We start from the raw sequence: 15,504 nt of genomic DNA on the forward strand, positions 1-15,504 counted from the left end.
TAAGTGTCCTCCAGAAGGTGGCTCTGCATCGGAGGTCTGTGGGAGCATAAATGTTGAGGATTCCTATTTTGGATCCCTCCGAATTCAGGCCTACCCAAAGGGCTCGGCCTGGGATCAACGTGCCGTGACCGAAAACTACCTGGGCTAACTGCTCGCACACGGAGGTACAGACACCCCCGCTCCTCCCCTGTGCGCCGATCGAAGGCTCCCAATAAGTGTAGGAGCGTCCAGGGAGAACCTTCCCGCAGCTACGGGAATGAGCCGCAGAAAGCTTGTGCTCCTGGAGCAGCAGTACATCCAATCGACCAATCACTGCAGGCTGAAGTTCCTGTCGCAAAATGAGCTTCCTGGGACCACGGGTGCCCGAAGAGTGAAACCCGTTCACATTCCAGGATACGAGGTGTAGGCTCATGGAGAGGGATGGGGGGCTGCGAACAGCTGTCTGCTCGCGTTCAAAGTCGAAGAAGAATCAGACATATCGGAATGGAGGCGCTGCCGCTTATGAGAAGGTTTGGAGGGGGAGACGGGGTCGTCCTGCCCGTTCTTCAACACCTTCAGCAATGGCGAGAGGCCTCTGGTGCCATGAGCAAATGCTTTCTCGAGCCAGCTCGAGATCTCTGAAGTGGTCATCCCGTAGAAGGTTCGGAGTTTCTGTTGGGACCAAGCTCTGACATCCTGGGGAAGAGGCCATGACAGGGGGGGTCTGAGGATCACAATCAGTCGGAAGCGTTTGGCAGCGCAACGCCACCGCAAGCGCACATCGCCCTCGGACCACTGAGTCTCGAGGAGCTGCCCACCGGACGGGCCTATCCAAATCTGGGCGTGTGTCTGCTCTCTGAGAGCCTCCCATACCGAGTCGTCTGTCCAGGTCTCGGTGCCATCGCTGAGGAACGTGAAGGCGAAGCTAGGGCCATCCCTAGGAGCCAAGGCAGCAATCTTCCCGTCCGCCCCTTTGCGGAGCAGGAAGATACTAATGTCGAGACAAGCCGGGAAGGTCCCAAGGTCGGCCACATCCAGGTAGTCCCAGGGGCCAGATCTGTAAAAGTCTCGAGGAAGCTCTCTCTCCTGGAGCTGAGACCCAGCTGAGTCTGCCACTGAGGGGCTAGCGGGAAGGGAAGCCTGCTCCACTGGTGGTATAGACTCCGGGTGTCCTGCCATCGGGGGGGGAGGGGGAGGAGGCTGCGGGATAGGCGACTCGGGCTCCACGGAGGCGACTGGCGGCGAAGGTGGAGGAGGTGGAGCGGGGGCTGCACTCGGCTGGAAAGCCGACGGTGCAGCTAACTCTGTAGGAGAGGCGAGGGGGACAGGGGGGGGAGGGGGATGGGGATGCATCTGGAACTGGGGCTGAGGGGGAGGGGGAGGGGGAGGAGACTGAGGAAGAGGAGGCGGGGGCTGAAACTGCGGGTCGGGCGAAGGGGGGGGAAACTGGGGAGAAGGCGGGGGGGTGGGAGAGAGGAGGATCTGAGGCTGAGGGGGGCGGGCTGCCGTCGAAGAAGAAGCTCTCCCAGGTCCCTGGGGCATCTGCCTGTCAGGTCTCTGGAGTGCTGCTGCAGGAAGGGTAACCTCTGCCTCCTTGCCTTTATCCGAAATCTTCTTGTTCTTTCCTCTTTTCCTTCGAACCTCGGTCCAACCGCCCACTACCTCTGGCCCAGGCTCCGACTGCCTCGGCTCCTCCTGACGTGGCTGTCCGGGGGGGAGGGGTGGGGGCGGAGGGAGCGGGGGCGGGGGCGGGGAGGGTCGAGACGAGCTGGCGAAGCGTGGACAAGCAGCCGCCAAGTGCCCAAAGCCGTGGCACCGCAGGCACTGACCTGGCTGTCCGGTGACTATCATGCTCTGGGTGATGCTGCCGGCACCTGTCACAATCTCGATCACTGCAGGGAGAGTCGCAGGATCCGCCACAGCCACACGGACTCGGGGAGCTCCTGCCGTGGTCACCGCGTCGACAAAGGTGTCATGCATGACCCAGCCAAAATGGGAGCCCAAGTCCGTGACAATCGGCTGCAGCTCAGTAGCAAGCCCTGGAAAAACTAGTGTCACTGGGTGGCGAGGTATACGGAACCGAACATCGAAGTCCGCTGCGCTGAAACCACGGTACCACGGGACTATCATGATGATCTTCCCATCCACCGATGTGGGGGAACCAGCAATCAGGTTGCTCGCAGCTTTCTCACTGGAGAGTTTGAGCCAGAAGATGCCCCTTCCCATAAGGGCCACCTCCTCAATATGGCCATCCTCTAGCAGGAGAGTGGACTGGAGCCAGTCCCTGATGGTAGACCTGGAGGGGGAGTGTCTAATGACTCTACCGTAAACAGAGGTACGAGCAAAGTCAATGGCTACCTCCTGAACACGGGATGATTGTTGCTCTGTCAGGATAACGCGGTAGGCATCTGGAGAGGGAGGGTCCGACTGGGCCTCCGGATCCGGGCAGGGGGCCGCCATACCGCCAAGACTAACTGCAAGCTTCCGATGAGGAAAAACAGGCTGCCACCCAAGAAGGGGATGAAGCGGGAGGTGGAGCCTGGGGGTGAGGCGGGCGAGGCGAAGTGAGGGGACGGGGGGTCGAAGCGGAGGGCGGGGTGAAGGCTGCGGGGTGCGGGGAGTACGGAAGGGCGCGGGAGGGCGGGGGGGGCGAGGTTGGAATGGCGGGGGTGGAGGGGTGAAGCGGGGGGCGGGGAGAGCGGAATGAGGCGGGGGCGGGTGAGGCGAGGGGGTGAAAGAGCAGCAAGGGGGTGGGTTGGAGCGGGGTGGATGGCGAGGGAGCAGCGAGGGGCGGGTTGGAGCGGAGGCGAGGCGAGGGCGAGGCGGGCTGGAGCGAAGGGGGCGGGTTGGAGCGGAGGCGAGGGGGTGGGTTGGAGCGGAGGCAAGGCGAGGGCGAGGCGGGTTGGAGCGGAGGGGGCGGGTTGGAGCGGCGGCGAGGGCGGGTTGGAGCGGGGGCGAGGGGCGGGCTGGAGTGGCGGCGAGGGGGCGGGTAGGAGCGAGGGGGCGGGGTGGAGCGGAGGCAAGGGGGCGGGTTGGAGCGAGGGGGCGGGTTGGAGCGGAGGTGAGGCGAGGGGAGCGAGGTGGCCGGCGGGGGGGGGGGAGGGGGGAAGGGGGTCGAGGGCGGAGGGGAGGGGTGGAGGTGGTCGCGGCGAGGGGGGAGCTAGGGGGAGGTAGGGGCTAACGGCGAGGGGGGGAGGGGAAGCTCGCAGGAGCGCGAAGTTGCATGAGTTTGGTGTGCAACTATTATCATCACCTCTGTCCTTCATACGCTCTGTCCATTGAGAATTTATGAGTTCCACTTTCTCAGAAGAATGACAAAAAGATACTCTAAATTAAATAAAAGATATCCTGCCTTTATCACCTCAATTGCATGAGAGAATGCAGGATAGTTCACAGTTAGGCTAACTTCTCAAACTTTCATATTCAGGAAGCATGATGCAGTTGACCAAGTACTTCTCTCTTTCCATTTTGAATTCCCTACATGTCACGCCTGAGTGAGCCTTCCCATTCTTTCCAGTCGTATCTTATAAATTGTATGTTACAGGCAAACATCACCTGCTCCATCCATGCACCTTTGTTTTAGTACAGGCAGGAACAGAATAGGATGCCCTCCGTAAACAAATGCATAATCCTGCTGTAAATGGTGGGTATGAAAGGATATCATCCACGAAGTTCACAGCTCAAGAAACATGAATCTTTTCAATGCACTATACACGTTCACTTATTGTTTTTTGGTTCGATAAAGAAGACGTTTTGTCATTTGAATTATACTTTTCCCACTTCGATGTACAAAGCAAATGGAATTCCAAATGGCCTTTGATTATTTTTTCAACAAAGGATTGTAACACTCTATGTCAACCCCCATACGCTAAGACAAAGGTGGGACATGGGACCTCCTATAAACATAGTTTCACCTTTTGGTTTTGCTGATTTGTATGATTGTTAATTCAAAGCGTTAATAGGAGTTCCTTTCATGCAAAAAAGATGTGTGTTTTTGGAATAAGAAGCCCCAATCTGGTACCAAAAACCTGGACTTAAATTCTTTTCACCAATTAGTTTCACGTTTTAAATACTCATTTCTTGTAAGTTACCCAAATGGTTGTTGTGAAGACTATATTAAGTTACCCAAATGGTTGTTGTGAAGACTATAGAAGTTTATCAAGTTCTACTATTGAAATTTACCAGGAGCTTCTCGAGGTAGTCCAAATAGTTGCAAGAGAAATGGTGACAGTAATTTCTGTGGTACCACGTTTGCGGGATCAGCGGTTCAGTGGTCAAGCAGCTGACTATGCAGCTCAACAATCTGTTTCAAAGACATTGCTGAGCCCTCCATCTTATGGACCTTTACCAAGTTTTTTGGAGGTACATCTATGTTAGTGAGTTTTGTGTTTATGTTTACATGTGCGAGATAATCAATCTCTGTCAATTTAAAAACAGTCAATTTACAGGCATGATATTTGGAGGTGGCCTTTTAGGTCAGTCATGCTAAATGTATGTAATTTGATCATTCCATTCTTTTTGTAAGGTTTCTGTGAATTTGTTTTTGAAAACAACTCTGAAATATTTTCTTGAATTAATGCAATAAGTCTCATCATTGAGATACATTTTCAGGTCATTTCCATGGATCAAGAAGAAGTATTGATGATGATCACAGCAGGAGTCTTAGGAGTCACTGACAGGGTCCAACAGTATTTGCAATTTTGGGAAAAGAAGTACAAAAGTGTTTGGGATCAAGATAAGGATGCTTATATACGCCGGTAATTCCCACAATGAGTAAGGGATAAAATTGTAATATATATTTTTATTTCCCATCTTCTTACACACACTTTTTTTGGGTGAAATCTTTGATTGATTATATTATATGAGTAGCAACCTCAAAACAAGGTGCTACGTAGTACACACTCTGATGGCCATATGGGCGACCATGCAGGGATCCTCTTGAGCAGCCTCCTCTAGGAGAGTTACTTTTCTCAGGGATTGGAGAGGCTCTCCCTTCCTTGCTGAGACTTCTATAGGGTTGAGTTGGCATTTTCAGCCTCAGCCTTGGTTTCTTTCTACCTCATTCTTCTGAGATGTTTTTATTACATGCTTAGCATGATGTATTTTCGCTCAGAGCTTGCTCTAGCGAGTTTCTTTCTTACTTAATAGAAGTCTTTTTTTTGCCAAAAAAAAACAAGGTGCTACAATTACATCAACTGAAAATTTCAGTATATGCCAAAAAGACCTTATGATCTATGCAGTGGGTCTGCAAGCAATCAAAGAAAGATTGCTGCAGAGAACGCCTAAAAAAGCCAAACAGAGAGAAAGTAGGATCACCAAAGACTTTACAATTCCTATATGTCCATAAAGTCCATAGTGCCCAGTAGCAAGTGAGGCACAGTCTCCGAAGAAGCAAAACATATGTGGCAAAGTGCAGGAGCAATGTATCGATGAGCTAATAGCTGTCCAGATGGAAACACTCCCAAAAGAACTCGCCAAAAGAAAACCTATTGCCAAAGCGGTACTTTATAGGCCCAAAGTTGTTGTAATCTTTTCCTCCACCACTTGGCTGAGCGATGCATTCGCCGAACGGAATCACCTCTCTCTCAAACCCAAGGTTGAGGCAAAAGGATTTTATACACACACACTTTTTTAAAAAAAAAGTGAAATCTTATATTTCTGTGTGGGAAACCTCAAAAAGAGGTAAAAACCCACCAATAAGTACAAGAAAAGAATTTACAAGTAAAGCCTCAGAGCAAAAGTCATGAGGCAACCAAGTAAAAAGTTACATATCAAGCTGGAGGAGGATCAAACACAGCATCCTCCAGCTTCAAATTATTGCTCTGTAAAAACTGATGCAGTGATGAAACCACACCATTAATAAAAACCAGCTGTTTTTTGCCCTTGTGATTCTTCTTGATATAGGCTGGTATCCGAAATTTTTGAATCACAGGGTCAAAAACCTGTTGTAACATGGGATGAAAAGATTCCAATAAAAAAGGCACTTCTGCATCCCGAACAGAAGAAGACTCTGGCACAGGCATGAGAGGCAAAGGAGCTAGATTAACATCTGTATCCTCCGACGAAAGAGCTGCATCTGATAAAGCAGGACTCGGCATTTCAGCTTCACTTTGGGGATCAATCTGAGAAAGAGCATGTGCAGCATCCAGTATGATCCCCTCTGCAAGGGGCACATCCATATCTAGAGGAGAAGGAGGCTAATGATGCTCAACGGGAGGGATCCTGAACTTCTTCAGCAAGAGAAAGATTAACCTGTGATTTTTCTACCTTCCTCCAGTAATGCTTCGGAGCAGTAAAATAAGGCTTATCCCCAGTAAAGCCTTAGCAGAAACCGGAGGAGAAGGGAGAGTAAACTTTACTATTGAAGAAGGAGTAGGAGGAGTGGTCATGGAAGCCGAAGGGCAAGCACGTGCAAAATGACCAACCTGCCGGTGAACATGCTATAGGAAAAGAGGCAAAATGCAACCTAATGCGCATCGGATGAGCAAATCCCAAATCAAGATCCAGAGTAGAGGGCACGGACTGCATCATATCCCATAAAATACAAAGGCGAACATCCGGAGTAGCCTGCAAATACTCGTCTCGGAACATGTAGAGGCCTCCCCAAAAAAGCTACAAGAGTAGGAAGATGCTGAAGAAGAGGCAGAGGCAACGCTTTGAGGGTAATCCAGACCGGACAGTGAGTCAGAAGAGAGGTAGATGAATAGTGGATTTCAAGGCATCACATAAGCAAAGAAACCAGCCCCATGAATACCAGCATGGCTGACAAGTTGCTCCACCACATCAGTCGAAGAGCAGTGGGCATAATAAAAACCTTTGCCCAGAAAGACAAAGGAGGAAAGGCAATCTTGACCCACTGCAACTTCAGCCCAACGACGAAGTTGAGCTACAAATAAAACCCTGTCTCTAAAGAGAGACCCCAAACTGTTGAGCCTGTCGAAGACCAGAAACCAGAAGAGCAGAGTCCAAAGAACAAACAAGTTGCGAACCCAATGAAGAATCATCTGTGACAGAAGCAAAACACATCTGGCGAAGGTCCAGTTGAAGGGAAGACGAAGGACCATCCGCGATATCCAACTTTTCCGATTTAACCAAGGTGGAAGGAGGCAAACCACCGCGCTTCTGCTGAAAGAAGACACGTGCAGGAGGAGCAGAGGCAGAAGGGGGGGCTGAAGCAAAGAAAACGAAAGAGCCATCTGTCGGAGCAGCAGGAAGAGCGGAGAAAGAGACATCAGGAAAAGACTGTACAAGACTCGGCGTGAGAAGAGCAAAAGGCTGCAAAGACAAAGGGGAAGACGAATTTGGTACGGAATCTGGCTATACGGACATGGGAGCGGGTACGGAAGAAGGAAAAAGGACAGGTAAAGGAACCTGTATGGACGACCGTATAGCCTGTACGGCCTCTGTCCAGGGGCAAAGGAAGGGGCAAATAAGAAAGGTATGTATGGGAACGGGCTGTGCAGAGGCTGCTACGTAGAGGGTATGGGCAGCAGCGGGTCTGGGACGTGTGCAGACGAAAGATGTACAGGGGCTGACAAATGGGGTATGGATGCAGGCGCAGCAGCAGTAGCAGGCTGCGGGCAAGGTACAAGGACGGGTGAGGGAGGGGCTGAGCTCGCCATCGCTCCTCACACTTTTTTTTTTTTGTGATAAGAAATATTTTATTGCTGTAAAATAATTACATTCATAGTTACTCCAAAAGCGGAGTAACTACTACCCAACTGAAATTTTTAGTATAAGCCATATATACGTCATGATCAATCAAACGAGTCTGAAAGCAATCATAAAACGATTGCTGCAGAGATCGTTTGAAAAGAACGAAAGATGAAAAAGTAGGATCACCAAAGACTCTATGATTTCTATCCATCCATAGAGTCCAAAGTGCCCAGTAGCGCACCCAGACAAAAAATAAAATCAAAACCCTGTCTAGCGGGATAAAAAACAAATAACCAGAAGAACCTGCCAAAAGTAACATCAGGAAATCTCGCTCAAAGCCCTTGACGAATGAGAGCGAGGAAATCACAAGTATGTGGACAGTGCCAAAAAATGTGAGGCACAGATTCAACAGAATGTAGACATCTCTGGCAAACAGCTGGGGCAATATGTCTATGCGCGAGTAACTGTCCAGATGGAAAAATGCCAAGTAGGACTCTCCAGAGGAAAAGCTGTTTCCGAAGAGGGACTTTATAATGCCAAAGGAGACACGGCCGCTTTCTCCACCACTTTGATGGGTGATCCATATGCCAAACAGAATTGGTTCTGTCAGAAACCCAAGGCGGAGGTAACAACACTTTATACAGAGAAGGCACTGTGATATGTGAGAGCTTCAAAGGATGGGATGAAGAAGAGGAAGAATGGAGAGTCCAATCCTCAAGCCTATCTTGAAGTTCAAAACGAGGTACCGGCAAGAAAGGTTGAAGCATTTCTGAAATTTTGTGCCATAAAGGACGATAATGAGCTCCCAAACCATACTTGCTAGCAGCCGCAGAAAATGATAAAAGAGTGCCATCATCTTGAAGTAAATCCGCCACAGAAGAAATCCCTTTGAAAGATATAAAATGAGAACACCTGGGCTCTTGTATAGCCAAAGGAGGGTGGAATACTTTGGACCAATAAATATTCTCAGCTCTCAAGGAATTTCCCGACAAAGAATCCCTGCCATTCCATTCCAAGTGGGATAAAATGTGCTTCCAAGCAAACGAGAGACAAAATGGCAGCCTCTGATCTTGCCTTGAATAGAGCCAAATAGAAAATCCCTCTGTGTAGGCTGCCAATGCCCAAAAGCAGAAGTATCAATATGCAACAAAAGAGAGCGAATCATGAAAGCCCAAGGCTGATCCCCTTGCATAAACTGCAACATCATTTTCCCCCTGTGAGCAAGTATATGCATTTGAATATTGAGTATGTTCAAACCCCCGTGCATCTTTGGAGAACAGATACGATGCATAGAGAGTAATTTGAGACTTTTCTTGCCATTTTTTGAACATTAGAAAATCTCCATGATAGCAGATATAAAGGAAACTAGATTTGCCTTAGTAAACATGATGAGGGGCAGATAGAATTGTATGTATGCTATCAAAATGGATTGCGTTATTCGCAAACGAACATGTAATGGCCAAGTTGCAAGTTTCCAATATTCAATTTTTGTCCTCAACTTTGTGAGCACCCAATCAGTTTGTTGAGAACGAGTGAGCCCCCAACCTAGAGGATAGCCAAGATGTCGAATCAATTGAGAAGTTGGAATAATTTCCCGAGGCCACAAAAGACTATGCCAGTCTTTAGCGTGCAACGGCAATAGCTTGAATTTCCGAAAATTCACATGAAGACCAGCAGCTAAGCCATATGTAGAAAGAGCCTGCATAATCAAGGAGAGAGCCACATCATCTCGGCTGAGGGAATGATTACGGACCCAGCAAAGGTGGAAGTGATATTGACCTTGCCTATTCCTCGCACACCCAAAGAAGTCAAGTCTTTTTTGGGACATGTGGGTTATTATAGAAGATTCATCAGATCCTATGCCGACATAGCGGTGGCATTGATGGAACTCCTTCGGCAAGAGCAGTCCTTCAACTGGTCGGCACCTCAACGACTGGCACTTGACAGCCTCAAGGATTGTCTAGTAAAGGCACCCATCTTGCGGCAACCTCAATGGGATATCATTTTTCATGTGCATGTAGATGCAAGTGGGCTGGCGATTGGGGCGATATTGGCCCAACCAGATGAAAAGCACAAACTCGACCTACCAGTGTACTTCGCAAGCAGACAACCCAACGGAGCAGAAAGAAACTATAGCACCACTGAACGCGAGGGCTTGGGCATGGTCTATGCCATGACAAAGTATCGGCACTATCTCTTGGGCAGTAAGTTTATCATCATTACTGATCATCAAGCTCTCAAATACTTACTGAACAAACCAACGCTTGGGGAGAGAGTGAGCAGGTGGATTCTTCTATTTCAAGAGTTTGACTTTGACATCCTAGTGAGAGCAGGCCGATTGCATCAACCAGCAAACCACTTGTCAAGGATCTCTTTAGGTGAAGCAACCATAGGAGTTGATGATGACCTTCCAGATGCGGGCCTCTTCCGTGTTGGTGCCACAGTACCAAAAGATGACTGCCTGTTTGCTGTGGACTGCTTTCCCCCATGGTATGAAAACATTGTGCACTTGTTGTCTACAGGTGAGTTCCCCAAAGGGTTAACTCTAGCACAAAAGCGGAGGCAGATTGTTCAGGCTGCTCCTTTCAAACTGATCGCAGGTCAGCTGTACAAGTTGGGGAAGGACCACATTTTAAGGAGGTGCATGCTCCCTCATGAAACACAAGCCATCCTTCAGGAGGCTCACTCAAGAATGGGGGGAGGTCATATGGCGCCAGAGGCCACTGCTAGAAAGATAATGTGCTTTGGGTTGTGGTGGCCAAAGCTATTCCAAGACTGCTATGCTTATATGCGCCACTGCGACTCATGTCAAAGAGTGGGGCCGAAGCCTACCCGACGGGAGTACCTTCCCCTTCAGCCATCCAGCCCTGTACCACCCTTCTATAGATGGGGATTGGATTTTGTTGGACCCATCTCTCCTGCAACTCGAAGAGGGAACAAGTATGCTTTGATTGCTACTGATTATGGAACTAAATGGGTGGAGGCTAAGGCCGCGAAGACCTGCACTGCTCAAGTTGTGGCCTCATTCTTGTATGATCAAATCATTTCTAGGTTTTAATGTCCTATGGAATTGATGAGTGACAGAGGTACCCACTTTCTCAATGATGTCATTACTGACCTCATCACCCACTGCAAATTGTTCACAAGACCTCTAGTTCATACTACCCTCGAGCCAATGGTTTGGCCGAGAGCTCCAATCGGACCATGTCTCATATTGTGGCTCAGTTATTCCTTCATTCCTTGGCAGATTGGGATATTCTACTACCAGCCGCTCTTTTTGCTTACAGAACAACATACAAGGCTAGCATTGGATATTCACCATTCCAGCTAGTTTACGGCTTGGAGGCGGTCATGCCCTATGAGTTCCACATGAAGACTACTAGGGTCATGGCAGAGATGGATGATAACTTGGAGGCATGCACACTTGAGAGATTATGGGATCTTGAAGCCTTGGATGAACATTGTCATGAAGCGATCCTTGCTCAGGAAGTCTGGCAAAGAAGGCAGAAAGCATGGCATGACAGAAATCTCAGGAAGAGGGAATTCCAAGTTGGCAGCTTGGTCTTGTTATATTCCAGTAAGTTCCTGAATCATAAACCCATATTTGTTAGTGGCTGGACAGGGCCCTTCTTTATCACAAGGATTATTCCCAGTGGAGGGGTTTATTTGGCCACCTTGGAGGGCAAGAAGTTACCAGCCCCTGTAAATGGCTCACGGGTAAAGAAGTATCATCCACATTGACTCTCTCTCTTTGGATAAGGATTTCCATTCCTATTAGTTGAATTTTTATTTATTCAAAAAAAAAAAAAACAATGTATTCCCTTTCCTAACCTTGTCAAGCTTCTACTCTCTGCCCAGTTGCGCTCTTTGGTGGGAGATCAATAAAAACTGAGTTTCTCCTTCTCTGGCAAGATGGAAACAGCCCTTGCCTTCTCTGGCACACACTTCTCCTTAATCCCTCTTCACCCCTGTCACTCGGGTTGAACCTCTGTTCACCCATGTTCACCTCCAGGTCACCCTGTTCACTCCTAGGTCACCCCACCTCTGTTCACTCCTAGGTCACTCCTGTTCACTCCTATGTCACCTCCCCATGTTCACCTCTCTGTCACCCCTAGGTCACCCCTGTTCACTCCTATGTCACCTCCCCATGTTCACCTCTCTGTTCACTCCTATGTCACCTCCCCATGGTCACTCTCTGTCATCCATGTTCATCCCTATGTCACCCCTTGTTCATCCCATGTTCACCCTAGGCTCTATCACCCATGTTCACCTATAGTCACCCCTGTTCACTCCTAGGTCACCCTTGTTCACTCCTATGTCACCTCCCCATGTTCACCTCTCTGTCACCCATGTCACTCCAAGGTCACCTCTATTCACTCCTATGCAATCTCCCCATGTTCACCTCTCTGTCACCCATGTTCACCTCTAGGTCACCCCTGTTCACCCTATGTCACCCCTGTTCACTCCTATGTCACCTTCCCATGTTCACCTCTGTGTCACCCATGTTCCTTCACTCCTATGTCACCCATGTTCACTCCTATGTCACCTCCCCATGTTCACCTCTCTGTCACCCATGTTCACCTCCAAGTCACCCCTGTTCACTCCTAGGTCACCACTATTCACTCCTATGTCACCTCCCCATGTTCACGTCTAGGTCACCCATGTTCACCTCTAGGTCACCCCTGTTCACTCCTAGGTCACCCCTGTTCACTCCTATGTCACCTCCCCATGTTCACCTCTAGGTCACCCATGTTCACCTCCAAGTCACCCCTGCTCACTCCTAGGTCACCCATGTTCACTCCTATGTCACCTCCCCATGTTCACCTCTCTGTCACCCCCTGTTCACTCCTAGGTCACCCCTGTTCACTCCTATGTCACCTCCCCATGTTCACCTCTCTATCACCCATGTTCACCTCCAGGTCACCCATGTTCACCTCCAAGTCACCCCTGTTCACTCCTAGGTCACCCCTGTTCACTCCTATGTCACCTCCCCATGTTTACCTGTAGGTCACCCATGTTCACCTCCAGGTCACCCCTGTTCACTCCTAGGTCACCCCTGTTCACTCCTATGTCACCTCCCCATGTTCACCTCTCTGTCACCCATGTTCACCTCCAGGTCACCCCTGTTCACTCCAAGGTCACCCCCGTTCACTCCTATGTCATCTCCCCATGTTCAACTATTTGTCACCCATGTTCACCTCTCTGTCACCCATGTTCACCTCTAGGTCACCCCTATTCACTCCTATGTCACCTTCCCATGTTCACCTCTGTGTCACCCGCCGCCAACTTGCCCAAAGAGTCTTCCAAAATGTACGAAGAAAAACCAGAGATATCCCTTGGGCATACCAACTATGTGCCTAGGTGGGTAGCCTGCGCTGAAGAGCCCCAAGAGCACGCCTACTGGTACGCACGCTGTATTCATCCATCACATCTTACAGCCCACTCATGCTAATTTGGCTTACCTTCCTAATATTTGGCTTTCTTTGGTTGTGTCTTCATGGCTGCCCCCCTCCAACGAAACCATACGCAGCAAGCAAATCGTCCCTCTTGTTGGCATGACTTCTCCTCAGCTCCCTCCCCTCCATCAGCGAATTCTCCTGCAGCAGCCCCTCCATCAATGATAGCTGTCCCCCCCCCATCCATCAACGAATTCCCCTGCAGCAGCTCCCTCCATCAACGATAGCAGCCCCCCCTCCATCAGCGAATTCTCCTGCAGCAGCTCCCTCCATCAGCAATAGCAGCCCCTCTTGCTTGCACACATCTCACCCAGCAACCCCGCTCCACCATCTTGCCTTGGAACGTATCTTCTCCTCCTGGCAGCCCTTGCCTTGGATCGCAACTCCATCTCAGCAGCCCCTCTTGCTTGCACGCAGCTCTCCCTGCTCCACCATCTTGCCTTGGATCGCATCTCCACCTCCTGGCAGCCCCTCTTCCAGTGAAGTGTGCCAGCTTCCTGCTCCCTGCCCACCTCCACACCCTGTGCCATCTCCACTCTCTGCGCCACCCTGGGCCATCTCCAACCCACTACGCCATCTCTCTTCTTCCACTTTGCGCCACCTCTCCATTGTGTTCCATCTTTTCCAGCTCCATCTCTCTCCTCTTGCGTTCTCCTTGACTCCATCTCCTTGCAGTCACCCTAGTTGCTAATCCCATTCTTAGCAGACCTCGTCATCAGCTCCCCTCCTCACTATCACCTCGCTAGCTTTCCTTCTTGGACCTCATCATCGGCTCCCCTCCTCGTTATCACCTAGCCAACTTCCTTCTTGCCTCGTTATCAGCTCCCCTTCCTTTCTTGCTTCCTTTCTAGCCTCGTCATCAGCTCACCTTCCTACTTCAGCCCCCCTTCCTGTCATCATCTCACTTCTACTTCGTCATCAGCTCCCCTTCCTTTCTTGCTTCCTTTCTAGCCTCGTCATCAGCTCACCTTCCTGCTTCAGCTCCCCCTTCCTATCATCATCTCTCTTCTTTTTCGTCATCAGCTCCCCTTCCTTTCCTGCTTCCTTTCTAGCCTCGTCATCAGCTCACCTTCCTACTTCAGCCCCCCTTTCCTGTCATCATCTTACTTCTACTTCGTCATCAGCTCCTCTTCTTTTCCTGCTTCCTTTCTAGCCTCGTCATCAGCTCACCTTCCTGCTTCAGCTCCCCTTCTTGTCATCATCTCACTTCGTACTTCGTCATCAGTTCTCCTTCCTTTCCTGACCTTCCTTCATCAGCTCACCTCCTGCTTCAACATCAGCTTCCCTCCTTTTCCTGCTTCCCTTCTTGCCTCGTCATCAGCTCACCTTCCTGCTTTGTCATCACTCACCTTCCTGCTTTGTCATCACTCACCTTCCTGCTTCGTCATTAGCTCCCCTTCCTGCTTCGTCATCAGCTTCTACTTCACATCTTGTTTCTTCTTCATGCTCGAGAAGAAGCCTAAGTATAAGCCACGGTTGCCCAGAGATAAGCTCTTCACCCCTTTCTATACCGCCATGACATCTCAGGTAGCCTCTGCAGTGCACATGACCTCACCCATGCCTATAGCCTCTACAGCAGGGCCGACTACATCAGCCAAGCCGACTTCATCAGCAGAGCTAACTTCAGCAGAGCTAACTTCATCAGCAAGGCCAAATTCATCAGTAGGGCCGACTTCATTAGCACGGCCGACTTCATCAGTGATGCATCCCCATCTTGGTCCGAACATCACTATCATCTCGGATGGAGAGCCACCGCAATCAAGACAGCAGTGGGAGGTTCTTTCCCACTCTCAGAGCTCCAGTGCCTCTTCTTCTGACCATGGGGGCCCAGATTACACCCCCTCTGCACGGAGACCACATTCAGAAGGGTCGGGTGGGCCAACAGAGATACAGAGCCCTTCAATAACCACCCCTCCTCTCTCCCACATTCGGGTTATGTTTAAACCTCTTCTGGATCCAAACCTCAAACTATCCTCGGTGTTGACATCTTCAGAGATCCAGACCCTTTGTCTAACTGAGTTCGACAAGGTCATCTTCCCTCCTGTGGATGTGGAATTGTGTACAGAATTCATCAGATCTTATGACTCTATCACAGACACTTTTGAGTTCATGGGCTCCAAGCAGCTTCTCACACCCAATTTGGTCTCACAGTACATGGGGCTCCCTGCTCTCCCTATTCAACCTCCTTCCGACGATTCGCCACATCTCCTTTCATTCCTTTCACAGTGCAAACCCAACATGAGGGGATATGATCGCAAAAAGGTTTTGGAAGGTGGAAGCAGAAAAGCAGTGATCACTCGCTACTTCTTCACTCGCTTCTATTCAGCACCCGGGCATTACTACATCATGAAAGGCTCTCAATGCTCTCTTCACCGTCACTCAGTATGATTATGCATCCCTCTTCTATTCAACA

General features: G+C 49.8%; 1 protein-coding gene across 1 annotated transcript in view; it reads left to right on the forward strand.

Moving 5' to 3' along the window:
• The window catches only part of LOC147885929 (dynein-1-beta heavy chain, flagellar inner arm I1 complex-like), a 629,024-nt gene that overhangs the window by 99,313 nt on the left and 514,207 nt on the right, over positions 1-15,504 (forward strand). Inside the window, exons 16-17 of the mRNA XM_087396248.1 lie at positions 4,165-4,341; positions 4,591-4,736. Of these exons, the coding sequence (XP_087252374.1) occupies positions 4,165-4,341; positions 4,591-4,736 (323 nt within the window). The remainder of the gene's footprint in view (positions 1-4,164; positions 4,342-4,590; positions 4,737-15,504) is intronic.

Source organism: Dipteris shenzhenensis, chromosome 25, assembly GCF_047967505.1.
Source record: "Dipteris shenzhenensis isolate YYH24624 ecotype China chromosome 25, Dip_SZ_1.0, whole genome shotgun sequence".
In the NCBI taxonomy this organism is placed as follows: Eukaryota; Viridiplantae; Streptophyta; class Polypodiopsida; order Gleicheniales; family Dipteridaceae; genus Dipteris; species Dipteris shenzhenensis.